Source organism: Capra hircus, chromosome 22 (assembly GCF_001704415.2).
Source record: "Capra hircus breed San Clemente chromosome 22, ASM170441v1, whole genome shotgun sequence".
Classification (NCBI taxonomy): Eukaryota; Metazoa; Chordata; class Mammalia; order Artiodactyla; family Bovidae; genus Capra; species Capra hircus.
Genome location: NC_030829.1, coordinates 17,043,832 through 17,071,376, shown reverse-complemented (window position 1 = coordinate 17,071,376; position 27,545 = coordinate 17,043,832). Strand labels below are relative to the sequence as shown.

The window sequence follows — 27,545 nt, the reverse complement described above, 5'->3', positions numbered from 1 at the left end:
GAACTGTACTCTTTTTAAAACTTTAGCCACTCAAATAGGTATTTCATTGTGGCTTTAATTTGCATTCCCCTAGTGACTAGAGACCTTGATCATCCTTACATGTGATTATAGACTATATATGTGTCTTCTCCGGGAATATTCAATTTTTTGCCCATTTTTAAACTGAACTATTTTTTTGTTGCTGAATTGTAAAAATTTTTCTTTCTAAAGTATCTCATTAAAACTATATATTTAGGAACTTCCCTGGTGGCCCAACAGTTAAGATTACTCACTTCTAATGCAAGGGGCCAGAGTTCAATCCCTGGTTAGGAAGCTAAGATCCCAAAAGTCCTGCAGTGCAGCCAAAAAATTTAAAAAGCAAGCAAGCCACCTAAAAAAGCAGAAGTTTAAAAATTATACATTTAGAGAAAAATGTTAACAACAGTAAAAGTGGGCAAAAATAATGAAGGCAAAGCTCAACTCAAGGCGCAGTTTCAGCAATACTGGCTCACACACTAAAGGCAAGATTTCTGGCCTCACAGCAGCCAGGTTCAAATCCCAGTTCTGCCTCTAAAAAGCTGCCTTTTAGGCAAGACAGTCCACCTCTGTCAGACTCAGTTCCCCGGCTTTAAAAAGGGTGGCACGTGCCACCTGAGAGCTACTGAACAAATGACGCGTGTGAAGCGCTTACTCAGTGCCAGTGCCACTAGCGCTCTCTAAAATTAGTTACAATGACGACAGGCGACGAGGCCTGCGGCCTTCCCGGTTCAGTCTGCTGAGGACTCAGTCCGCAGGGGCGGTCCACCACAGATTCGGCGCCACAGCGTACAGGTCTTTATACGTACGCTCTTCCCTCAGCGACCTCTCACAGGTACCTGCCCCCAGCTCGGAGCCGTTATGGCCGCGCCACCAGACTTCCGCTTCCGGGTCACCCAGGCGACTTCCGGTAGCGTGACCGGGGCGCGCTAGGCCGGCGGGGTCCCGGAGCCGGAAGGGTCTGCGCTGACGGCCAGTTAACCGGACGCTGGGAGTGGCCAGGTGGGGCGCCGCTGACCCTCGGCCGGGAGGAGTGACCTTCGTCTTCCGACCCGGACGGGCCACTGGCTGCATTTCAGCTCTATCCGCAGTGGACCCCTTCTAATTCCCTTTTCCTGGGCTTCACGTGCTCCCCGGGATTCCTGTGATTAGGGCCCTTTGGGTGGGAGTCGGGAGACGTGGGTTTCATTCTCGGCTGCGCCACTGGTTGGCACTCTGACCTTGGTTGGATACGCCCTTTCGTGGGCTTCCGCTCCCTTATTTAGTGATTGTGTGCTCCTTAATGGCAGGAACAATGGACTTCCCTGTTGACTCAGCTGGTAAAGAATCCGCCTGCAATGCGGGAGACCCGGGTTTGATCCCTTGGTTGGGAAGATCCCCTGGAGAAGGGATCGGCTACCCACTCCAGTATTCTGGCCTGGAGAACTCCATGGACTGTATAGTCCATGGGGTCGCAAAGAGTCGGAAACGATTGAGCGACTTTCACTAATGGCAGGAACGGACTTTTATTTGTGTTAGACAGTGTCGCCTGTCCCGGGTACAGAATAGGGACAGTGTAGGAACTCCGTGTCTGCTTAAGTTGTTTGGGGTTACGAAACTTTGAAAATCTGGCGAGAACTTTTGATCTCCACCTACCAGCTCTCTAGTCCACCCTGCCTCCCACCATACCAATGCTCAGATAAAGGAAATTTCGCTTACAGTTAGTTTCAGATAGTTCACAGATCTCTGTTGATGCCCATTCATGTATCCCAGAGCCTGTCCTGTCCTAGGCATTCAAATATTTGTAGTCACAAGACAGTAAATGTTCAGTTAATTATTTTTTTAAATGCATGAATCACTATCCGTTTCAAAGAGGAAGATAGACATCCTTAATTAGCAAGTAGGAACTGGCAGTAGTATGCCATTCTTGCATAAGTCTTTTAATAACCCTAGGAGAGAGCCATTATTAATTTCCCATTTGCCAGGTGGGGAAATAGAGGCAATGGAAAATAAACTTATTTTAGGTTATTCAACTTTTGAATGTCCAGGGCAAGAATTCAAACCCAGGTCTGAAATTCCAAAGCCCCCTGTCCTTAATTACTAGCTGAAGAAGGATTAAATGCGGGAATATTTTTAAATGTGCTCTAGCAACCTCTGTTTTGAGATTAACTTATGTAGTTATGTGATGACTATCATCAAGATGGGTGATCTCAAACCAAACGTTGCATACTGTGGAAAGACTTGTCTGTCTACATTTCTTTTATAGTATCTGTGTTGCTGTTTAATAATACTGTATTTTAAATTCTCCACTTTGACCCATGTTATTCAGTCCCTATAACTTTGGTGAATACTGATTTGGTTATGTTGGATTGTTCTGTTAGACTTCCAAATTAGATATTTTTAATTATAGTTGAAGTAAGAGGTGATAATGTTTGGGCATTATTTCTTTTTCTTTTCTGTACTACGTTTAAAGGGACTGTATTCAGTATCTTGGAAGCACTGCCAATATGTCTGATGTTCAAGAAGCCACTAACCAGCTCCTGGATGTGAATCTTCGTGAGAACCAGATGTCTGTACAAGTGACTGAAAGTGGCCCCAGAAGTGAGTCTGAGCATCTCCAAGTCACTATTGGTGCCACTGTGCCTACTGGTTTTGAGCAAACAGCTGCAGATGAAGTGAGAGAGAAATTGGGGTCATCATGCAAAATCAGCAAAGACCGGGGCAAGATATATTTTGACATTTCAGTGGACAGTCTGGCTCAGGTTTGAATGAAGCAATATTTAAAATGGCTTTCTAAATAGATGATTTTATGTTTACTTTCTTAGTTTACAGACCTCTCTGGAATCCTTACTGCTTTTCTTTGCTCTGCCCTATATCAGGTGATTTTAAAGTATTCCTGCATTTTCTGTTGGGTACTGATTTGTAAGTTTGCTTTATTATTTTTTCTTTTAGAATTGATCCTAATATTTCCTGAGGATCAATTCACCAGAAAAAATCCTGTGAGACTCAGGAAGAAATTTTTGGTATCTGCTATTCCTCTTAGAATTTATTTACTTTGGCATGTAGCTGAAATTTAGACTTCAGTGCTGAAGCATAAAGGGAGAGATTTTTCTTTCTATCTGTGTCAAATATATTCATGCTCAAAAGTAATTAGGATCACTGAAGGTGAGAAGTGAAGGTCAGCAAACTGCCATCCCTCTAGAGTGAACGCTAAGCTCTATCTCAATACTACATAAGCAACACGAGGGCAGGGATTATTGCCTGTGTTTGGGGGGTTTTTTTGGTCAACATTTCCCAAGCTCTTAGTGTCTGGCATATAGTAGACCCTGTATTTTTCATCGAATGTTTAGTTGATAACCTCAGCAGCTTTGTAAAGACAGGCACTATCATTACCCTCATTAATCATTAAGCTTAATAATAGGTAATTTGCACAAGGTTACTTAGCTAATAATCACCAAGCTGAAGATCAGACCCGACACAGTATACCCCAGAGAGCCGTGAAGGCAGAATAAAGCCCTATTTCACTGCTTCGTCTTTTCCTTCTCCCCTAACTCATGTTGCCCACAGAATACTTCTAGCTTCTAGTCTTCCATCTGTGTTTTTTCCTTTTCTGTAGGGGAATAGAACCTGATGGGTAGCCAAAAAGATGGGAGGGTGGGGAAATGGGAAAAGTTTTAAATACAAATTATAGGTATTAGCTACTTTAAAATCTTTGTACCTAATTTTTATATTTAAATGTTGATAGTTTATGCACTTCAAAAGCTTGCCCAGAATTTGTCTCAACATTTTTTTTTCCCTACCCAGGTTCATTGTCTGAGATCAGTTGATAATTTATTTGTGGTTGTTCAGGAGTTTAAGGATTACCAGTTCAAAGAAACAAAGGTAAGCTTTCCTAAACATGGAAGCTAATTTTCAGCCATCTTCCCAAAGAGATTATTTCCACTTTCCGTATTCTGTGTATCATTTAACATTACTGCTGCTTTTATGATAATAGAATGCTGCTGCTGCTGCTGCTGCTAAGTCGCTTCAGTCGTGTCCGACTCTGTGCGACCCCATAGACGGCAGCCCACCAGGCTCCCCCGTCCCTGGGATTCTCCAGGCAAGAATACTGGAGTGGGTTGCCATTGCCTTCTCTAATGTATGAAAGTGAAAAGTGAAAGTGAAGTCACTCAGTCATGTCTGACTCTTCGCTATCCCATGGACTGTAGCCTACCCGGCTCCTCCATCCATGTGATTTTCCAGGCAAGAGTACTGGAGTGGATTGCCATTGCCTTGTCCGATGATAACAGAATACTGGGAGGCTTTTACAGTAAAATCCAGAGATTTGTTGATAATCCATTTCTAAAAGTTGCTTTTAAAAATTACTATTGCAGGGTGTGGGGAATGGGTGAAGGAAGTCAACAGATACAAATTTCCAGTTATAAGAGAACTGAACATGGTGACTGTAGTTAGTAATACTGTACTCACATTTTCCAGTTGCTCAGATAGTAGATCTTAAGAGTTGTCATCACCAGAAACCTGTATGGTGACAGATATTAACTAGACTTGTGGTGATCATTTTCCAGGGTAAACAAATACTGAATCATTTTGTATATATCTGAGACTAAATTATATGTTAATTATATCCCATTTTCTTTTAAAGGGGAAAGAATAACAGAAGAAATAAAAATCAATATTGAAAAACAAAAAAATAAATCAATATTGAAAAACAAAAACTTAACAAGAAATAGAACAAATGATTTGACTTTCTGACAAAAGAAAGGCACCTTCGATGAGCTTTCCTGATACATATGGATTCAAATAGAATTGCTTCCCGGCTGTGAAGCAAAGAGCAGGCATCAGTTTGTGTCATCTACCAATAACACTTTCTCTCACCATTCTCTTTTTGCCCTGCTTTCTTCTCTAACTTGTTTTTTGGAATAAAGCCAAAGTAATACCTAAATACTCCTCCAGTTGTTAGGACAACAGCTTTGTTCCTAACTTGTATTTAGCATCAGATTCCTAAATATTGAGATGCTGCCTAAGCTGAAGGCTGAAAATAGATTGCAGGCCGGCTTTAGTATTTTTCCACATTGCTTTTTAAAGGTCTCATTTCCAGAGTCAAATGCTTGAAAACCTTTTTCTTTCAGTTTTATTGCCTATATTAGAAATAATCTTTTTAAAACTATGATGTGCTGCCTGATTGTCTAATTTTTATTTATTGGTAACAGGTTGATTTCCAAAACATCATTCAGAAACCAGTCAAACTGATATGAACCCACAACCTGGAAAAAAACAGACCAAAAAGAATTCAGACTGAAAATAGATGATGTAACTTTTAACACTAGTTTTATAACCCTTCAGCCTTCTGATGGGCATTGCCAACCAAATCAATCTACAGAATTAGTAAATAACAGGCAGGCTGCTGACAATCTTTGCTCTTAAGTATTTCAAAATTTTAATAGCTGATTCTATACATGAATAAATGTTGACATATTTTAAAAATATGTGTCCATCTTAAATTCTTGCCTCTAATCTACTAGGGTATTATTAATAATATTTTCTTCAATTGCCATGTTTTTGCCATCCTGGAATTTGTATTATTTTGGGTATTCTTGATCTCTCTAATTGGAGGTGAATTTGATATTATGGAGCCATGTTTCCAGAGCTGCCTTCTAAGTAACTGCAAAGGAGGTTGCTGGTAGAAGTCCCAGAAGAAAACAGCAAGGATTAAAGTAGATTTTCAGATCTCTGTAAGGGCAACTTCTGTTGCATATGACCATGAAAAATTGTTAAGCCCTTCGTGGACTTGAGTTGCAACATGCCCCCAGTAGAACCTTGTTTTGTTTGGCTTCTAGTTTTCATTCTGTTGACCATCAGTTTTTTCCTTTGTTGCATTATACTTTCACATGTCTATAAAAACCTGTTCGTTTAAGCATCCTAATGGGTTCTCTATTTTTAAATACTCAGATGATATCATGAATTCTATTAGCGTTTTTATTAACTAATTTTTTTAAAAGGGTAACAACTGTGATTTAAATTGTTTAGCCAGTTTATATATTTATTTAGAACAAAATTGTAAAGATTGAAAAGATACACAATGAAGCATGTTCCTCTGTCTTCATACTATCCGTTTCCCTTGAAGGCAACAGTTATTACCAATTTCTTAGATATCCTTCAAGAGATATTTTAATATGTGTATTTTTTTTACATATTTACACAAATGGAAGTATACTATACATACTGTTCTGTTCTGTGTTTTCACTTGTGATCTTGGAGATCACGCCACTATCATTGTTGGATTTGACTGCATCACAATTTAATCAGTCCCATTTTAGGACATTAGGATTTTCCACACTCTCGTCATTACAGTAGTGCAATGAACATCCTACATACATCCATGTACATGTTCAGTCTGAGGATCATTTTCCATTTGATAAGTTTATTCCATTGATAGGACAGATGTTTGGTCTTGGTTCTGTCATGATCATTTTCCGTTTGATAAGTTTATTCCATTGATACGACAGAAATGTTTGGTCTTGGTTCTGTCATGTTTATGTTACACACATTCAGCTTTTTAAAAATTTATGTGTTTGCTTTTTCCACATGCATGTGTTTTAAAATATTTGGAAAGTTTGTGTTCTTTATCTAGCTGTTAACTTTTATAAATACTGTTTACACAGTATTTCTTGAATCTCTCCTAAGAGCAGTGATGAAGTTGGCATATTTTCCACGTCTCCCCTCCGTCCCTTTCATCCTCCAGTTTTATAATTTTTCTTGGTGTTGACTCATATGCCTTTAAATCCTTTAAGTATACTTTAAAAAACATTAGCTTTAATTTCTATCCTTTGACCTCAGGATATAAGAGAAGAAGATATCAGTGTGCTTAAATTACTTGCCATGGTCTGTTACCTTTCACTCCAAGGATACATCCCTTTGTAACATTTACATTCTGTTTTGCTGTCATAATCCGTGTGTTTGTTTTCATTTTAGTCTTTTCGTTAAATTGATTATAGGCACACTGCTTGTCTTTTTGTTACAGGTTTATCTCTTGGATGGCATGAGTTCAGAAATGTTTGCCTTTCAACTCTATACTTGATTAATAGTTGGGGTTAAAAATTGGGAGTCATGCTCTCCTTCCTTAAGAATATCATAGACAGTGTTCGTTCTCTTCTAGCATGAAATGTTGCCATGGAAAAATCTGAAGCCAGCCTGTTATTTCCACCCCCTTATTTGTTGCTTTCTTGTTATTTCTGCTTGATGCCCAGATGGTTTTTTTTTTCAATCTTTGAAGTCACCGGAATATGTCTCCTTGTTGATAATTCCTAGTTAGGACATGTCAAGCTATAGAGCAATTCATATCCATTTATATTTAAGTTTTCTTGAATTATTCTTTTAATATGTTTTATTTTAAATCCCTTTATCAGGGATAAACCAGTTATCCATATGTAGGATCTCTTTTGATTGTCTTTGATGTTTTCTGTTGTTCTCTCTAGTCCTTTTAAAAATCTTTGCTCATTTTTACTGTATTTGCTTTGTTTTCCTTCACATCCCTTACTCTATTTTCAGCAGTGGCTTTCATAAGTGGTGCTTTCAATGTGGTCTTCATTTTTGCAATGGTTTTGTTTTCTCATTCAACTTTTTCTTTGAACTTTACAGACTCCTGTTTCATCTTCTTCAGGCAGCTCCCCTCATCTTTTTCCTGCTTTTATATCTCTTCTTTGAGCTCTTACATTGCAGAAGTATTTCCTTATTACATATTTTTGATTTCATGTCAACATATCTCATGGATTTCAGTTGCTTTGTGTCAGTATCTTTCTGGTCACTGGTTGTTTTCTGCTGTTTGTTTTTCTGTCCCTTGCCTCCTTTTTTCCATTCATGTAAGTTTGGTGCTAATAAGTTTTGATAATTGCTCATCCTTGAAAGAGGGAGTTCCTTCTTGATGGGAGATTCAGGAACTGTTCCAGTCCAGCAAGAAATCCCCCTGATTCACTCTGAAGTTCCTTCTGGCAAAAGGTTGTGGGTGAATGAGTTCTCCTTTTCCTTTTTTTTAAATAGCTTTATTGAGGTATACTTTCCATACCATTTACTGAGTTCTTTTAACCATTCCTTCTCCCTAGCTGGAAGGGTTCAGGAACTTAAGGTTATTTAGTATAGAGTATTTCTGCACATCTCTATTCTTTCTCTCCAGCAAGTAGAGCCAGTCGCTGAGATTGCTTTTTCAGCCTCCATTTCTCGCCTCTGCTGCTTTTGGAAACAAACAAGATCCAGGGAAGCTCCCTCTTGATGCACTCTCTTCTTCCCTGCTTTTCCGAGAAGAATTTATTTATTCCTCCTTTGGAGACTGCTCCCCCCTTTGCCTGAGATGTGTGGGTATTCTTCCTCAGGTGTCTTCCTACACCTCTGCTTGAGCTTCCCTGCACTCAGGAATTCTTACGTTAAAATTCTTATGTTCAGGTTCTAGGTTAACAGATACCATGTAGATTCTATTACTATCAAGTTGGTATTTCTGTTGTTCTTTTTCTTGTTTTGTTTTTGGTTTTTGTTTTTTTTTTCTTTTTGGCGATGCCGTGTGGCGTGTGGGATCTTAGTTCCCTAACCAAGGACTGAACCTGCACCCCCTGCACTGGAAGCTCAGAGTCTTAACCTCTGGACCGCCAGGGAAGTCCCGGCCCTTACCTTCTGAGAGGTGCCTTGGTAATGCACCTAAGAACTTTAGATGATGCTAAGTTATGTAAAGAAAATAAAATGAGAAGAGAGTGACTTGAGGGTAGAGCAGGTCTCTCAGAAGATGTGCTTTTTAAATTGCTGTTAAATAATGAGAAGGGAACCAGCAGTGCAGAGAGGCTGTGTGAAACACACACCTTCACATGTGACGCAGAGGTGGGGAGCTTGGGAGAGATGATCCTGACATGATACAAGAAAAGGAACATAGACAGGAGTTGGGTTATTTGGGCTTTTTAGGGAATTTAAATTTGGGGGGATGTAATAAGCTGTTGAGGTACTTTACACATGATCAGATTTACTTTTTTCACAGATGACTGTAGATAATATTTAGATACTGGATAGATACCTCTTTAATTTTTAAAGTTTGGGTTTTTTCTTTTCAAAACTATATAGTATGTATACACAGCCACAAAATTAAATAGGAAATCAGTCATTGAGAGGTCTGCTGCCCTCTCATGTCTTTTCCACCCACTTCCCCTCCCTAGAGGTAACCACTGTTAATAGTTCCTTATTTGCTTACATTTTAATCTAGAAGCCCAGCTTGTAATCTACCATTTTATCTTGTATTATTCTGTAGTGGCCTTAATTTGTATAAATCTTAATATTCTCAATTAAGACTTTAATTTCCTCAGTTACAGGCATATTATTTACACTTTTGTCCTATATTCCTGCCACCCCCAACATAGCAATTAATGTAGTCCATAGGCAAAGTAGGAGTTTATTTGTTCAATTAAAGTGGTAAAAAATGAATGAAATTAATGGATTTCATTCTCTGTCTTTTATAGGAAGAAGTTCTAAAGGATTTTGAGGAATTGGCTGGGAAGCTTCCATGGTCAGACCCTTTAAAAATATGGAAAATTAACACATGTTTCAAGAAAAAAAAAACAAAGCGCAGAAAGATAAATCTGAATTCAAGTAAACAGAAGATTGATAATGGACGAGGAGACACAACAGTTGAGAAGGATGTTAAAAAAGAGTTCACTAACAGTGTCTCAGATTCACAGATCTTAGACTGTTACGAAAATCCAACCATCAAAGAAGAGGTATCAACATTAATAGGTGATGATTTGACATCTTGCAAAGATGAGACTGAGGAAAACTCAAAAGAAGAAGGTGATCCTGAAGTGCTGAAGTTTAGAGTCACATGCAACAGGGCAGGAGAGAAACACTGCTTTTCTTCAAATGAGGCAGCAAGAGATTTTGGGGGTGCTGTTCAAGATTATTTTAAGTGGAAGGCTGATATGACCAACTTTGATGTGGAGGTAAGTGCATATTCTTACTGTGATGATTCAAGAAGGTTGTCATAACAAATTTGTAGAATTTTCAACACTGACTTAGTCTTATGGACAATTAAACTGAGGTCACAAAGTTAATGGGGTATCATTAACAAGAGTATGGGCAATGGAAACAGCTAAATCCAGATTTGTACTCCATAACTGTGTAGCTTTGGACAAGATATTTTCTCTGAGCCTCTATTTTGAATTGGAGCCAATAACACTTTATACCTTTGTGTCCTAAAGGTTAAATGAGATTATACTTTTGAAGTATCTGGAATGATACCTGGTCTATACTACATGCTCAGTAGGTGGGGGAGCTATTGAGATTTGAGTTTTCTAATTTCTAACCTCATGCTTTTTCTAACATGGTGTGGACATTCAGATTATAAAATTCAAAACAATTAAAGCAACTGTTTTGTTGTGTGTCTTGGTTGCCGACTTTACTACTGAAGTGGAGTATATTTTTAAAACAAACCTTGACCTTCTAAAATGAGGACATCATTGCTAACACTCATCCTGGAGCCAGCTCTCTTCTTTCTTAAATTGTTCTATATTCCCAAGCTCAGATCCTCCTTTTTAACATGCTCACTCTCCTTGGTCTCAATCTTCTGCTATATGGGTGATACCATGTGGGCCATACTGACTAATCTTTCCATCTCCCAACAGTTTAAAGGCCTCTGGCAGCTGATGTTTTTACCAAGGGGTTGTTTACTGTTGCTTCAGGGACACTTGAATCTGGGGCAAGTTGTTATTCTCTCTGTTATTTTTGCATATCGAATTGGAAGAACAATTCCTCATTCCTTTTTCTTTGTAACAGCTGTTATGATGATGAACAGGCTAACTAGAACAGTGATGTCCATAAGTTAGCAAAAGGGCTCAGAGGACAGATTCAGGAGCCATACTACCTGGGTTTATTTATTTATATTATTTGGCTGTGCTAGCTCTTAGTTGCAGCATGTGGGATCTTTGGTTGTGACATGTGAACTCTTAGTGGCAGCATGCAGGAACTAGTTCCCTGACCAGGAATGGAGCCCTGGCCTCCTGCCTTGGGAGCGCAGAGTCTTAGCCTCTGGACCACCAAGGAAGTCCCACTAACTGGGTTTAAATCCCAGTTTATGAGCTGTATGACTTTGGGCAAGTAAAAGTGACCTCTTTCTGTCTTAATTTCCTTATCTATAAGAGGAGGATAATAATATCTAGCTCAGAGGGGGTGGATATGAAATGAGGTAACAAATATAAAGTGTGTAGAACAGTGGTTTGCATAGAGCTAGGTAAGTGTTAACTGCTGCTGTTGAGATCATGATGAGGAAATTTGAGGTGGAAGATAGAAGAACCCATTTTTCTTTTATTTGAATAGTTAATATTTAACTGTGTGTTAGAAAAACTATAACGAGGACCAAAAAAATTCTTTCACAGGCATTACTTATGAGTCAAATTTTTTTTAAGTACTAAGAAAATAATAGGTGTTAAAGCATATGTAGCCTGGCATTAACAGTTGGTTAATCTAAATGAAGGGTATACTTAGAGTTCATTTTGCCAGTATTATTGTAAGCATTTCTATGTTTGGAATTTTTTCCCCCAAAGTTAAAAAATTTTTAAATGTATTTTAGAAGCCTGAAAACCTTCAAAATATGTTTCTCTTATAAAAATCAGAGGAAATCTGGTTATACCTAACTTGTGAAAACAGTGAATCAAAAGGAGAATAAAATAATTCTAAAATAGTATATACTTAAATAATTTCCTTTATATGAAGCTCAAAAAAATTAATTTATCATGATTGTGGTCAGATTAATGACAATTTGGGATGGGTACTGACTTAGAGGGCAAGAAAAACTGTCTTTTTCTGGGTGGTGGTTACACAGCAAGTACGTGCAAAAATTCACTGCACTACATACTTAAGATTTGTCCATTTTACTGTATGCAAGGTATACCTTAGTAATAAAGTAACAGAAATTCATGAAGCTTCAAATTTTAAAATCTTAGTAATAAGTATAATTTGAACTCTCTTAAAGCTATTTTATTCTGTCTTATTTTATTTGTAGGTTCTTTTGAACATCCATGATAATGAAATTGTTGTGGGCATTGCGTTGACAGAGGAGAGTCTCCACCGAAGAAATATCACACATTTTGGACCCACAACTCTTAGATCTACTCTTGCCTATGGGATGCTCAGGTAAGAGAATGAGTTAGCCTTGTAGGTTCAAGTGACACTTTGCTTTGAATTTTCCCTTCAAAATCTTCTGTGAGGTACTGTGTTAGAATCTAGTAGATAAAGAACAGGATGAAATGTTAAAGATCTCTTTCTTTGTATCCAGTGTTGATTCCTTGAGATTCTGAAAAGATCACGTAATTAATATCTCAATTTTCTTGATTTAAAATTAGAATCATAGTTTTCATCTGCCTTTTGAATATAGTTGTCACATTTCTGTTTAGAAAGGATATATTCCATGTTGAGAAATAGAACAAATTTTGTTCTGTTTCATTTCTGTGCAGTGAAGCAGATGGATAGCAGAGATTTCATAAATGTGTATAATGTATAAATGAACACAGAGAGCTTTTACTTATATGTTAAAATTTTATACTCACATAAACCCAGGAATCATCCTGGAATTTTCTACTTTACAAAGAACAAAATGGCTTGCTTTCTTCTTTGCTTGTTTCCCTTTGACTGGGTGTTTCTTTCCACCACTAGGACAAGATGTCTTCTCTAGGTTTCTGTTTGCCAGACTGCAAAATAGGTTTGATGTGAGACTTAAAGGATTATGAATGAGGAATAAATGCAGAAACAGATGCAGAATACCTGTTACATACATTACCTGGCACATCTCGTAGTTAATTCTATTTCCTTGTCTTCCAATCTTTGCTTCCTCTTTTCCCCTGCTCATCCTTGGAATCCTAGTTCCTGTTAATTGGAACCTGTCAATTCAATGACAACAGTAGGAAAACTGGGCCCATTTGATTAAGGAAGAGCTCCTAGTCATCATTCATTTAACAAACATTTATTATCTACTGAAGGCATTATGGTAGGAGCCAGGAATATAGAGAATTATTATGGGTGCAACTGTTAGAAACCTAAATAAGCTAGTTTAAAATTTTAAAAAGTGATGATTGTGTGGGAGTGGGAATTAATGGCAAAATACTGAGATGTCTTAGGAAACCCACAGAAAAACTGAAAGCCATGTCTTAAGAAAAGTAGAATCCTGGTCTTAGAGAAAACCACCAGAAACCTAGACAGTCACTTTTATCTCCCCTGGGAGCTTATGGGCTCTTGCCTCTACTTATCTCTATAAATGGCTCCCCCTCATCTAAATTTATATGTTTCTGATTTTAAATAACCAGGGTTTCTAGCTCTTTGTTTCCAACTGTCAGAGAGAATCTGATTGACAGTTTTGGTCATGTGTTTACTCAGACCCAGCAACAGTGGCTGGGAGTGCAGAGTTGCTTACTCCCAAGAGGGTTGCCAAGGATTCTGTTGCTCTGTGTTTTGAGGGGCAGGAATGGGGAAGTAGAGCTGGACAGTTCAGTTCAGTTCACTTGCTCAGTGATGTCAGACTCTTTGCAACCACATGGCTTCCCTGTCCATCACCAGTTCCCAGCGCCTACTCAAACTCTGTCCATTGAGTCAGTGATGCTATCCAACCATCTCACTTCTTGTCATCCCCTTCTCCTCCTGCCTTCAGTCTTTCCCAGCATCAGGGTCTTTTCCAATGAGTCGGTTCTTCACATCAGGTGGCCAGAGTATTGGAGTTTCAGCTTTAGCATCAGTCCTTCCAATGAATATTCAGAACTGATTTCCTTCAGGATTGACTGGTTGGATCTCTTTGCAGTCCAGAACTGTGGTGTTGGAAAAGACTCTTGAAAGCTGGATAGGCGTTACAATAAGAATCCAGTATTAAAGCAACTATTTATTGGAGAAGGAAATGGCAGCCCACTCCAGTGTTCTCGCCTGGAGAATCCCAGGGACGGGGGAGCCTGGTGGGCTGCTGTCTGTGGGGCTGCACAGAGTCAGACACGACTGAAGCGACTCAGCAGCAGCAGCAGCAGCGTGGTGGTTTAGTCTCTTAAGTCGTGTCCGACTCTTGCCACCCCATGGACTGTAACCTGCCAGGCTCCTCTGTCCATGGGATTCTCCAGGCAAGAATATTGGAGGGGTAGCCTTTCCCTTCTCCTTGGGAACTTCCCAACCCAGGCATCAAACCCGAGTGTCCTGCATTGCAGGCAGATTCTTTACCAACTATAAAGCAACTATACTCCAATACAAATTAATTTAAAAAAGGAGTCCAGTGTTAGTCCTCAGGAATCTCAGTTTTGTGAGGGAGAACCATAATAGAATGTGGAAAGAATAGCAGGACAAAAGAAGGAAAGAAGAACCTTGTCACCTGTCTGAGGAGGAGATATTTCATAGAGGTGTAACATTTAAGCCACTAACAGTAATGCCTCTAATTCTGACTCTGTCACCTATTAGCTTTGCATCCACAGATGGATGGGTTTGCATCAGCTTATCTGTAACTGAGAATAATAACAGTAACCTATCTCACAAGGCTGTTAAAAGGATTAAAAGAGATAATGCATGCAAAGACCTTAAATCTATGCCTGGCAAATACTAAGAGCTGAAAACTAAAGTAGTTATTTTAATAGCAACCTTTATTGTCTTTAAAAGTAATTAGGAAACGAATCCTGAATGAGTAATTGCCAGTAAACTTGTATTGATACATGTTGTACTTGACACGTTTGAGTTTTCAATGTAACAACACAAGTTTATATACAAAATAACAGGTATTTTCTAAAAGCATATGTACACACACACACACATGAAAAGATCTACAAGCCAAATTCCATTCAAAGTGAAAAAGAGATTTTGGACGATAGAGGACTTTTAGTTATGTGTAATTTTTTTTAAGTGTGAGGATATAGACTCAACATATAGTTACAAATTTATCTTTAAAATAAATACTGATTGTTGTTTCTTCAGGCTGGCATAAAGACCTGTGATCTGACAGCATCAGGAATAGTCATTGTGGGTGTCTTGGCTGTTGACATCTGTTCACATAGGCTGTTTTCTTCTCTAGGCTCTGTGCACCTCAGCCCACTGATATAATAGTTGATCCGATGTGTGGAACAGGGGCAATACCAATTGAGGTAATAACTTTTCTTTAGCTTTTAGATAAGAAAGTGATGCATCCAGAATGTTCTAGAACTAATGGGTAATGACCAAGGTTAAGTCCATGGACCCAAGATTTGAGTGAATTACACTAGTAAGCCTGGAACTTTTGTGATAAGGATGTAGCCACTTACTATAAATAGCCAAGGACTAGACTTTAGATTAGAAGTCATGTTTATTCACTGGATTACAGAGAAGGCTGAGAATTACAAACTGATGAGTCCCATTTCTGTAGACAAACAGGTAGACTTGAACAGAAAAGATAATTGAAGGCATAAGCATAAACTGGAAGAGGGCATTTAATCTCTATAAAGTGAGATTATGTTTCCTAATCCACTTAGGTTCTTGAGGGAGTAAGTATAGTAGTATGATGAGGAAACCTAGGAACATTATTTCAATTTTTTAGGATGTTTAGCAAGGTTCAGTTCAGTTCAGTTCAGTTCAGTTCAGTCGCTCAGTCGTGTCTGACTCTTCGCAACCCCATGAATCGCAGCATGACAGGCCTCCCTGTCCAGCACCAACTCCCAGAGTTCACTCAAACTCGTGTCCATTGAGTTGGTGATGGCATCCAGCCATCCCATCCTCTGTTGTCCCCTTTTTCTCCTGCCCCCAATCCCTCCCAGCATCAGAGTCTTTTCCAATTAATCAGCTCTTCACACAAGGTGGCCAAATTACTAGAGTTTCAGCTTTAGCATCATTCCTTCCAAAGAACACCCAAGGCTGATCTCCTTTAGAATGGACTCGTTGGATCTCCTTGCAGTCCAAGGGACTCTCAAGAGTCTTTTCCAACACCACAGTTCAAAAGCATCAATTCTTCAGCACTCAGCTTTCTTCACAGTCCAAATCTCACATCCATACATGACTATTGGAAAAACCATAGCCTTGACTAGACGGACCTTTGTTGGCAAAGTAATGTCTCTGCTTTTGAATATGCTATCTAGGTTGGTCATAACTTTCCTTCCAAGGAGTAAACGTCTTTTAATTTCATGGCTGCAGTCACCATCTGCAGTGATTTTGGAGCCCAAAAAAATAAAGTTTTTTAAAATTTTTCCCATCTATTTCCCATGTTTTCCCATCTATTTCCCATGAAGTGATGGGACTAGATGCCATGATAGCAAGGTTACAAAGTTTAAAAAAAAAAAACCATCACATTGAAAGGACTCAAAAACTACCTAAAGCAAAGCAAGAAATGGAAAGGCATCTTCTAAGTGGAGAACATTTAACAGGAGAGTTTGCTTGAATCATTGTTACTGAATCAATATTATCTAAACTTTTATAATAATGGAGAAGAGGGCACCCCCAGTAAAATTGCTTAAACTTGTGAAACAGCAAGTTCCTTAAATATAGTATATGTAAAGCCAATGGGTGGGGAAGGCAATGGCACCCCACTCTAGTACTCTTGCCTGGAAAATCACATGGATGGAGGAGCCTGGTGGGCTGCAGTCCATGGGGTCGCTAAGAGTCAAACACGACTGAGCAACTTCTCTTTCGCTTTTTACTTTCATGCATTGGAGAAGGAAATGGCAACCCACTCCAGTGTTCTTGCCTGGAGAATCCCAGGGGTGGGGGAGCCTGGTGGGCTGCCGTCTATGGGGTCGCACAGAGTCAGACATGACTGAAGCGACTTAGCAGCAGCAAAGCCAATGGGAAGAAACTTCAGGGAGATACCACAGATTCTGAGTGAGCAGAAACTGGACACATGAACAAGTCCAAAGCAACCTACAAAGGGAAAAATAATCCAGAGTGCACTTAGGAAAGGACATCTGCCACTTGGGAATTAGGATCCCAGAAGGAAATCACAGTAGTCCAGATGATTGCTGTTTTCTGCTAGTATCAACTAGAGAAATTTACTCTGGCTCAGGAGCCACACAGAGGAAAATCAGTTGTTGTCGCAAAGAATTCTGGAAACAAATCAGAGTGTTCTCCAGCTGTAAACCATGATGTGTCTGTTGTCTGGAATAGCAGTGAAGTTCAATACATGTCAAGAAATACACAACTAGAGCTAGAGACAGTCCAGAAGAGCCCCTGGCACTGCCGATAAAAAGAAAATGTTTGAGGCCTTTCCATGTAGGGGTAGACATGAGAATATCAATGTAGAAAAACCTAGGCTGATATATGATCCAAATGAATGAAATTATGAAAGGAATTGACAGGTTATAGGACACAACTGAGCGACTTCACTTTGACTCTTCACTTTCATGCGCTGGAGAAGGGAATGGCAACCCACTCCAGTATTCTTGCCTAGAGAATCCCAGGGATGGGGGAGCCTGGTGGGCTGCCATCTATGGGGTTGCATAGCATCAGACACGACTGAAGCGACTTAGCAGCAGCAGCAGCAGCAGAGACAGTTTGTTCACCAAAGTCTAAAATATTTAATTTAGAATACTCCCTTTAAAACTTGGAAGTACTACAAAAGCCTTGTCTTTCAGGAGCTGAAAATCTATATAAATAGGTTTAGAAGAAAAATGAATATTGGGCTATCAAGAATCACCTGAGGCTTTCATCAAACTCTTCATCCTCCTCCCAACATCGCCTTTCTCCATTACCCTCAAGGATCTGGGCAAAAGAAACAGCTATGAAGCACTGTGTCCATGGATGAGGGGGTATTACTGTTTACCAAGAAAGAGGTGCTGTTATTCATCCCTAAACCAAGGGCAGAACTGTTTGTGCTTTCATGTCAGAAACCTGTTAATCTGCACAGAACATTGTTCATGCCTAGGGTAGTGTGTCACCTCACTGCACAAATAATACGAAAAGCTCAGGGTTTATGTTCTGTTGACATATTTTAAACTTACAAAATCCTTTCAAGAATATAGTGGTTATCATTCAAAAGCCCATGTAATGAAGATTACACTTCATTTAAATTCTTAAGTATTCGTTTCTCAGATTATATAAAAATCCCATAATCACAAAAGGGTATAGGTTAGTCAGTTTGATTTGGTTAACTTTTTCAGAGTACATTTAAAGTCTGCAAGGCCTCCTGTGTGGTAGGGAGTACTGGGTGAAGGATTGAATAACATACCAGACCTATCCTTAAGGAGTTCCCAGATTTGTTGAGGACAGATAGGTACAGAAGTATGAAAAAGGGAACAAGTACAGTGGCAGATATATGTACAAAGTGCTTTTGGAAAGGCAAATGAGAGACAGCTTGGAGAGCTGGGGTTGATGTCACAGAGGCATGACGTTTGAGCTGGGTCTTCAAAGATGAGTGAGAGTTGAGCAAACAGAACAGGAGGGTGTTACAAGCAAGGGAAGTAGGAATGTTGACAGCATGCAGTGTTTTGCCAGTTTAGAAAAGCATTGGATTATTGACTTGGATTGTCTTGAATATTGACAAGTGGTTGAAATGATTTTACCTTTAATCATTTTGGGTTTTTTTTTTTTTTCTGTTTGCTAATTCTGTTTTAATAAATACTCTTGTCTTTTAGGGGGCTACAGAATGGTCTAACTGTTATCATATTGCTGGTGATAATAATCCATTGGCTGTGAATAGAGCTGCAAATAACATCTCATCTTTATTGACCAAGATCCAAGTTAAAGAAGGGTAAAAATATAAAAGATTTTGTAGCATCACTTAGACTTAGATAATCAAATTTCATATTGGCTTTATGAATTAATACAACCAGTGCATTGTGACATTGTAACCAAATATACATACTGTGAAACTCCATTTAAATTTTAAGTTGACTGAAAGTAATTTATATTTTTAAAATATTTTAACTATAATTTCCCTTATCCTAATGCAACTATTTAAATTTCTGTCTTCCTTCTTATTCCTGTATCTTCTTTTCCACATAGAAGAATTACATAGATTCATTTTAATTAAGTTTTCCATTATGCATGCAGGCATCCAGCTGGGGACTTAACAGAGATACAAGGGATGTTTTATTGAGTAGGTAATGTACTTTGGAGAAGGCACCCCATGCAGGGGTGAGAGAAGGGGCCTTAGCTGTCCTCCCAGGTCTTAGGGAAGAGGAAGGAGATGGCAGTGGTGCCCTTTTGTCTGAAACTTAATTGAATACAAACAAGGAACTCAATCTTGTGCTAAATGTTACAGGAATTAGAGAAATCCAGGGGGAAAAGTCACCTAATACCAAATATTTGCCTATCCCACCCATATAATCTTTAATGTCTTCTTATTGGTATGCTTCAGGACCACTTTTGATGATTTCATAGTCTTACAGGACCACGTGTATCCCAAGATTTGATTCATTCATCACTCAGACTTTATAATCATTTTTTCATTTCAGAATCTGTTCTTATAAAACAAGTACATATTAAAATATTTTCTTATGCAATTAAAGTTGAAAATCAGTCTTAATTTCTAAATTTACTTGTTCTTACATATTGTCATTATAAATGTTTTAGCTTATGATCTGTGCTTTCCACATACATGCTACCGTAAACAGTTACAAAGTTGCAGATGTCACTGATTTCATTTTAATTTTTGGACATTATAATAGTCTCTTGAGAAGTCTTTTTAAAATTTCATTCTTCAGGATATGCTGAAGCACCTTTTCTTTTGTCCCCACAGCAAACTGTCCTTGGGCTTGCCCATAGATACTATTCAGTGGGATATCTGCAACCTGCCACTAAGAACTGGCTCTATAGACATTATTGTAACAGACATGCCATTTGGAAAAAGGTGAGACTTGTAAAAAGTGAGTTTGTTATTGTATTAGTACCCACATGTCTTCTAAGTCTGTTGTATTTTCTTTGAGCTTATTCTGTCAGAAATCTTCAGTTTCTTTTTGGAGACTTAGGTTTTTACTTCCTTTAACAGTATGATAGATTCACCCATTTTGTTTCTTCTGAGAACTCAGAAGTGTATTAACTACACTTTGATCCTGACCATCACAGGAGGTTCATCCACTTTGTAGCCCATTGTTGAATTACATTAATACTTCAGAGAAAGGTTGAGGAAATCTCAGGATGTTTTTAATCACTAGTTTATATGGCTTCCCCAGTGTTTCAGCTAGTAAAGAACCTGCCTGCCAATGAGGGAGGTGCAGGTTTGATCCCTGGGTCGGGAAGATCCCCTGGAAAAGGAAATGGCAACCCGCTCCGGTAGTCCATCACGTTGTAGACTCCGACACCACTGAGCATACATGCATCTTGGTTTATATAACTGCTTATACTAAGACAACTTATTATTATAGTTGTCAGTGTCTTTTTCCCTTAACCAGTTCATCCCATTCAAGATTCTAAGCAATTTAGTAGTCTGATCATTTATTTCATTGACACATAAATGCAATGAATTTTTAATAACTTCTCATATACAATCCTAGCTATTTACCTTTTGCAAAAGTAAGTGACCTTATTCGACTTCCTGTTATAGGATGGGCTCCAAGAAGAGAAACTGGAACCTTTATCCAGCTTGCCTGCGGGAGATGAGCCGTGTCTGTAGGCCAGGGACAGGCCGAGCTGTACTACTGACTCAGGACAAGAAATGCTTTGCCAAGGTGCTGTATGTTAGCACAAAACCTCAGCCTGTGACAAATTTGGGACCTTTTTAACTAGACTTGGGGATATTTGACTAGGAAATATTTTCTCTTCTCCCGGTGTTTTTTACTAAGACCTCTGTGTGGTAGAGAAGCAGTTATCAGCTAATTACTTTTCTTTTTGTGTATACACAGGCATTATCTGGAATGGGACACCTATGGCGGAAGGTACATACCGTTTGGGTCAACATAGGGGGTCTTCATGCTGCAGTTTATCTCCTGAAACGTACACCTCAAAGTTTTGTTCATCCTTCAGAACAAGATGGAGAAAGATGTCCTTGGTAATACAAAGATCGAAAATGATTACTAATATCTATGATATCAGCATGAAGAACTTGCTTTGAGAGAAAAAATAGTATTAAAGATTTGGTATAAATCTCTTCACCATAGTTAGGAAAAGGTATAAATGGAATAAGTCTTATAAGAAAGTAGAGCTTTTCTTTGGCGCTGTTTGAAAGGGGTAGTTGAGCAATTAGTACTTTTCTTAAAAGGCTTTAAAGATGCTAAGCCTACTAAAATGTTCCGGGATTTGGGTTTAGAACATTTTCAGGCTTTGTAACAGTTCCTGTTTTCCACTGTAGGTGGAAAGTTACTCTGGCCTCATGGAAAAGCAGAGAGCCTAATCAGAGCATGAGGTTACATTTCATTGCCTGTGCAGCTTTGCTGTTTAGTTACTCAAGTTTTTTACATCAGTTTCTAAAAATGAAGCATTATTATGCTTTGTAAAATAGTGTTTGTTCCATGACAAGCTAAATCTTATATAAGTCTTATATATGAGACTTATAGTTTACTATCTGCCTTAAAAGTTATAACATCAGTGAATAACACATTAATCTGAAGATAGACACTCCTGTTTGTAAACAGCAGCAAATACAATGGTAAATGAAAGAAGGGACCAACAAGACATATTTAAAGAAATTTTATTTTTTTCTTTTAGTACACAAAGGTGATGCTTTTCAAAATCAGACATAAACCTGTCTAAGTATTTTTGTTGGCTTTTCTAAAGGATTAGAGAACTGATGAATTAAAAACTTCACGCAAGTCCTGTTATTTTTCTCAGTCACTCTGCTGTGCCGTGCTTAGTTGCTCAGTCATGTCCAACTCTGTGAGGGTCCATCGACTGTGTAGCCCTTCCAGGCTCCTCTGTCCATGGGGATTCTCCAGGCAAGAATACTGGAGTGGGTTGCCATGGCCTCCTCCAGGGGATCTTCACGACCCAGGAATTGAACCAGAGACTCCTGCATTGCAGGTGGACTCTTTACCAGCTGAGCTACCATATTTGCTTTTCCAGTCCTTCCCAAAACAGTGGAAAATGAAATAACCTAAAAATTAAGTCGTGTGAAACCAGTGCTTCGCTGGGACAGATTAGATAGATGTGCAGTTTTATGTGGGATTCTGTATTCAGTTTATCTTGGAGTTTCTGGCTACATTCAGCTTAGATTTTTCAGTGCCATGTTAGTTACATAACAGTGCTGTTCATAATTAACTTTTGATGTCTCATCTAGAATAAAAGGACAGTGTTTATTTCCTTTGAAAGAGAAGTTCAGATTAGCAGCATAATCCACAGTCTTTGTATGGTTTCTCTCTGATGTACCTCCTATTTGAGTATGAATTGGAAATGAGACATTTATAAGGGTCTTATATCCTAGACTGGAGTTTCTACCATGATCAGAATGCATAGTTGGACCATTATAGGTTCAACATAAAATCTTTCAACATAAAATCTTTCATCTCACAAAATGTTTAAACCTTTTAAAACTGTTAGTCTGCAGTCCACGGGACTAGAGTTCAAGGAACATGTCTGTTTTCTTTGCTGCTTACCAAGTGCCTGACACATGTACCTACCAGCATGGACATTTAATATTTGTTGAACATAGACATTTTTGCATATTGGCTGTTCTTGAGTATATCAGATTTGTGCTGGATCTATCATAGCTTTAGTCCTATTAAATACCATTGTAAAAACATGAACAGATTGGTTTAAGATGATATATGTAGTGAATACTATAATGGTTTGTCATCTTCCTCCCTAGTATTGTTTTGTAATCTGGTGACAAGAACAGGAAATGTGCTACGTGAGGGATTCAGGAAAGCTGAGATGAGTTATACATGACACTGCCACCTACTAGTTGCATGATCTTGGTTTTTCACTTTTGAAGTGGGCCTGCTGCACCATGGTAATGTCAAAAGATGGGGAAGGTAATCTTAATAATCTGAACAAAAAATGACTTGAGGTAATAGACCAGACATTCAATATATTTTAGAGGGAGGAGAGAAATAACAGACATTGAGACGAATTTTTTAAGTTGAATGAAAGGAAGATGGTTATCTCTGAGACTGACAATGTACTAGTGGCTAGAGAGAGAAACATTTGTTTAAACATTTCTTTTCAAGTGGTAGTAAGACTTTCAGAAAATTTTAGATTCTTAACATACCAGTGTCAGACATGGTTTAAGTCCGTACTACAGGGACTGTAGAGTGAAAAAAAGGAAGTATTTTAAAATATCTGTAAAATACCTAAAGTACATTAATGCCCACAAGTGTATATTATTAGTGAGTTAGGCAGAGAAAAGCCTTTTCCAAGTTTAGGTGAGGTGTTACGTAAGAATATAAAGTTTGAAAATTCTAGGACAAAAAATCAAAATTATTGTACCTTGGTTACATTTTTAAGTTCAAGAGAAACTCTCCTGTACCAAATTTTTAAATGTGCACAATGTGGAAAAAACTATAAGAAGCTTGCTATATCAACCCTGATACCTTTGTCCTAAAGGCTAACACAAATACCAATCAGTCATGAAGTAACAACTGTTTAATTATATATTCCGTGATGAAAGAAAATTTTTACTGGGAAGGAGGATGGTGGTGGTGTTTTTCCCAAGCCCAAATTTTGAATTTCCAACTATCTACTGTTACTTGCCCTTTCTCTGTATGTCCTACCTAAAATTAAAACTCAACATGAACCTCTTTCCCCACTAAAACCTGCTCCCTGTCCCAGCATGCCCATCCTCCCAGTAATCCACATTTAACTCTGGGAGCCACTGTAACTACATTGACATATTCGACAGGTATGAATGTTTTTATATATATATATATATACACTATGTTATATATATATATATATATACACACTATGTTTATATATATATATATATATACACACACACACAACACACTATGCTATAGCAGGTTTCTTCTCAGGAACTCTTTACATTCTTAAAAATTCGGGGCCCCAAGTAGCTTTGTTTACCAGTATCTTATTATATTAGATTAAAATGAGAAAAAAGGTTTCAGTAATAAATATGTAACATTAACATTTTCATAGAAGAAACTATTTTCCACAAAGACTGGCAATGTTGTGTATTTTTGTAATTCAGCTCTCTGAAATCTCTGCCTTAAGAGAAGGCACTGTGCTGGATTTTTATCTCCTGCATTCAGTTAGTTGAAATGTTACTTATTTGCAATTTTGTTATTTTATGTATTGCCCATGTAGAAATTAGTGGCTCACCTTAGTTACAGAAATATTCCAAGTGTTGGCCCAGCTTATTACATAGTAGCTAAAATGGTTACATTAAAAAAACACTAAGTACCGAAAAGATGTCAAACTCCTTTCAAGCTCCTTTAAATTTTCCAAAAGTTCTACTCTTTACTTCCAAATTTGAAATTTTATCATTGATAACTGCTGTCAGTTGTTTCCCCTGAAAAGCTTACCTCCATCACACTCAGAGAAATGTCTGCCGAACAGCCAACTCTGACAACAAAAATTTGACAGTCATTCTTTGGAGTAAAACTGGTATTCTAAGAAAACAGGAGCTAATTCAGCCTGCAGTTCAATTGCATATTTTTTCTTGAGACAACCAGAGTACTTCAGCATGTAGCAGAAGCACCACATGTAAACTTTCCATTTCATAACTTAAGTTTTTGGCCCAGATTTAAATAAATAATTTTACTATTTTCACAAGGACATCATTAAATGAAACATGAAACTCTGACCACCACACTGCAAATGGGTGGCAGTACAGAATGACTGCTAGTTTGGGACCACTGTATTATGCCAAATGCTGGCAGTTTTAACTACCTTTGCTTTTCAACATTAGTGAAAATATCAGAATAAACTGAGATTTTAAAGTTATTCAACACTGTCTCAGGAAATGTGTTTATTGTGCATCACGTAGGATAGTCTGACGCTGCTGCTGACAACTAAAAGCAAAATAACAAAACACAGCCATGTTTGTAGATTTATCCACTGTAAGGCGTTAAGTGTATTTCTATGGATGAGATATTCACACACACTTCCTTCATGTCTGACGACAAATCTTACACTGTTAAGAGAGTAGCATTACCATAATTTTAAATTTTTCATCCCACACATATTTAGGAGCATCAACTATCTGTAAAGTTTCTCTATTACCATGTATGTATGTTCCTTTAGCCAATGCCATATAGTAAATTGTCCTTTAATATACTTCAATAGATATTATAGTTTTTTTGGAATTGATTCTCCCTCAGACCACTGTGAAATATTAACCTTTTTAGCATTTTCAGACATAAATGGTATAGTTGTGCATTGAACATGTAGTCTTACAACCAGTCTTTTAAGCCAATGATTCATTCTTAAATAAGAAAAATATAAATTGGTTTATTTTGAGAAAATTTATATTCTAACATTGTAATTCAATATAAAAGTTTATAAGTTGTGAGAAAATATTTAAAACTTTATTTTACAACAAGACAACAGAATGTATTCATATTCATGCTTAGGCACAAAGTCTACAGGATTTTATAACAACTGCATAATACTGAAGTTTGCTGGGATTTTGAAGGTATAACCTAAAGAGTGAGTTAACTTGTATAGATGCAGACGTTCATACTTAAACCTTAGGAAATTATAGTAAATTGAAGAATATACAGCACCATTCAATTAACATCAGTGATGACAGTACCACGTATCATGTAGCCTCTACACACTTGTGAGAATAAGTCAGAAAGGTTAATGAGTTGAAAAGTTTGTTTCATTTTAGTATAGTATTTCCGCTACATACAAATGAGTTTCATTCGGAGAGCACACTGGTGAATCTAATTTGTTCGTAAGTATAACAAAGTTAGCCTAGGTATTGTTATGCCCAAGTTGTGAAATCTCCCAGGGACCACCATGGAGCCGATGTCCGATGCAAAAGCAATGGAGTCTTTATTACGAAGCTCAAGCTGGGGCCCCCACCGTTACCGACGCAGTGGCTATGGGAAGGAGCCCCGAGTTTTGGGTTACATTGCTTATATAGGGTATATTCATGTAAAGGGGAATTTCCAGGCTGGAGGACATCTGATTGGTCACCCTCTTTCGAAGGGTTGTGTGTTGATTTCTGATTGGGTCTTATTACCTAGGCAAACCACAAATTCCTAAACATAAAGTCAGGAGATTTTGGTCTGAAGTCTGATTGGCGCGTGGATAGTGGGGTGAGATCGGGTGATTTCCAAAGTCTTTTTCTGGGAACCTCACAAAATGGAGTTCTCTTTTTGACAAGATGGAGTAGCTTAGGTTCTTCATTCCCCCATTCCCAAGGATCCAGGACAGACCCAATCATGGGTCTGTAGTCAGATCTATATTGTCTCCCGCTAAGGGGGCTGTTGGTAGGGCTGTATATTGGGACCTGAGCACCATAAGCTGCACCATGGTGATGCAGCTTTTCATGAAGGTTATTAGTTTGTTTAATAAACACGGTCCGAAGGTGAGTAGCGAAAGCAAGATAATCAGAGGCCCTGCCAAGGAAGATATGAGGGTTGTGAACCAGGGGGATGAGTTGAACCAGGATTCAAACCAACTCTTGAGACATATCTCTTTCTCTTTTTCTCTGATTTAGCCCTTCCCTTATCTTGGCCAGGGATTCTCTGGCCACCCCTGAGTGATCTACATAAAAACAGCACTCTTCTCCTAATGCGGCGCATAGGCCCCCTTCTATTTTGCAGTACTACTTCCCCCAGGGAGCTCAGCAACTCTTGGAGGTGGCTGATTGAGCTTTCTAGTCGCACGATACCAAGATCAATGGCTGCCCTTAGGCTGGAATAATGTTGATTCTGTAATAAAAAAGAGGATATCCCGGTTCCTGCCTCGGCTGTTCCTAACCCCAACAAGACTGTGAGGGTTAAAGCCGTGACCGGTTCTCTCTTGGGCCAGTGAGAGTCTCCTAGTTGTTGGAGGAGTTCATCATTGGAGTGATAGAACAGTCGGGGGACTAATAGTACTAACACACAGAAATCTTTTGAGTCATTTAACACCTGCCCATGTATACAAGGTGCTAAGCCTGTGGAGCATGCCCACCAATTTTCTTGGGGAGGTACCAGGTGCTCAATTGTTTTTATAGAGTCTGTGGCATTGCAGAGGTGTTGATAGGTTTGGGGACATTCCCTATGCAGAGACCCTGTCCAGTCACTCACTGGAGAGTTAATCTTGCATCCCTTCTTTGCTGCCATCGGCAAGCTCTGTGGTCTCTCGTTTGGGTGTAATTTCTCAGGACGGCTATGTCTTCATAATAAGGGGGTTTGATGTCATAACATAACCAGCAACTATTAGGTCTGGGCGGGTGGAATTTAGGACCTGATAGGTACTAACTATCATGTCAAATAACAGGTCCTGACCATCTTTAACACTGGCCACTGTAAAGTTGAGGGAGGTTGTTTGTACTGGTAAACCTGGGCCCGGGAGGCGTCCAGGTAGGCTCTCGGGGCACTAGGACAGAATTACGCCCTATGCCTTAACTTGGGCCTGTCTGTATGGGCTCTATTTTTAGCCTAACAGTGAATAATAATCCCTTATCATATCCTGATTGATATAGCCGGAGGCCCCAAGATTGTCCTGCCTCCCAACTGGGGAACTTTTTTCCTTCGGTTGAAAATTTGAGCCTTACCGGGTTG

General features: G+C 38.6%; 1 protein-coding gene across 2 annotated transcripts; it reads left to right on the top strand.

Annotated features, from left to right (window-relative positions):
- On the top strand, positions 905-22,606 carry THUMPD3 (THUMP domain containing 3). Of its 2 annotated transcripts, none has more exons than XM_005695642.3 (10): positions 905-1,017; positions 2,468-2,756; positions 3,799-3,876; positions 9,486-9,962; positions 12,020-12,150; positions 15,047-15,116; positions 18,567-18,682; positions 19,673-19,783; positions 20,477-20,600; positions 20,775-22,606. In XM_005695642.3, the coding sequence occupies exons 2-10, from the start codon at positions 2,502-2,504 to the stop codon at positions 20,922-20,924; spliced, it is 1,512 nt and encodes a 503-aa protein (XP_005695699.1). In that variant the 5' UTR covers positions 905-1,017; positions 2,468-2,501; the 3' UTR covers positions 20,925-22,606. The 2 variants fall into 2 exon arrangements, with proteins under 2 accessions (XP_005695699.1, XP_005695700.1); XM_005695643.3 differs by lacking the exon at positions 905-1,017 and adding an exon at positions 1,045-1,334.

Coding starts and splice junctions, on each gene's coding strand:
- THUMPD3 (XM_005695642.3), top strand. CDS start 2,502: ATGTCTGATGTTCAAGAAGCCACTAACCAGCTCCTGGATGTGAATCTT. Junction 2,757..3,798: donor CAGTGGACAGTCTGGCTCAG/GTTTGAATGAAG, acceptor TTCCCTACCCAG/GTTCATTGTCTGAGATCAGT. Junction 12,151..15,046: donor CTTGCCTATGGGATGCTCAG/GTAAGAGAATGA, acceptor TTTCTTCTCTAG/GCTCTGTGCACCTCAGCCCA.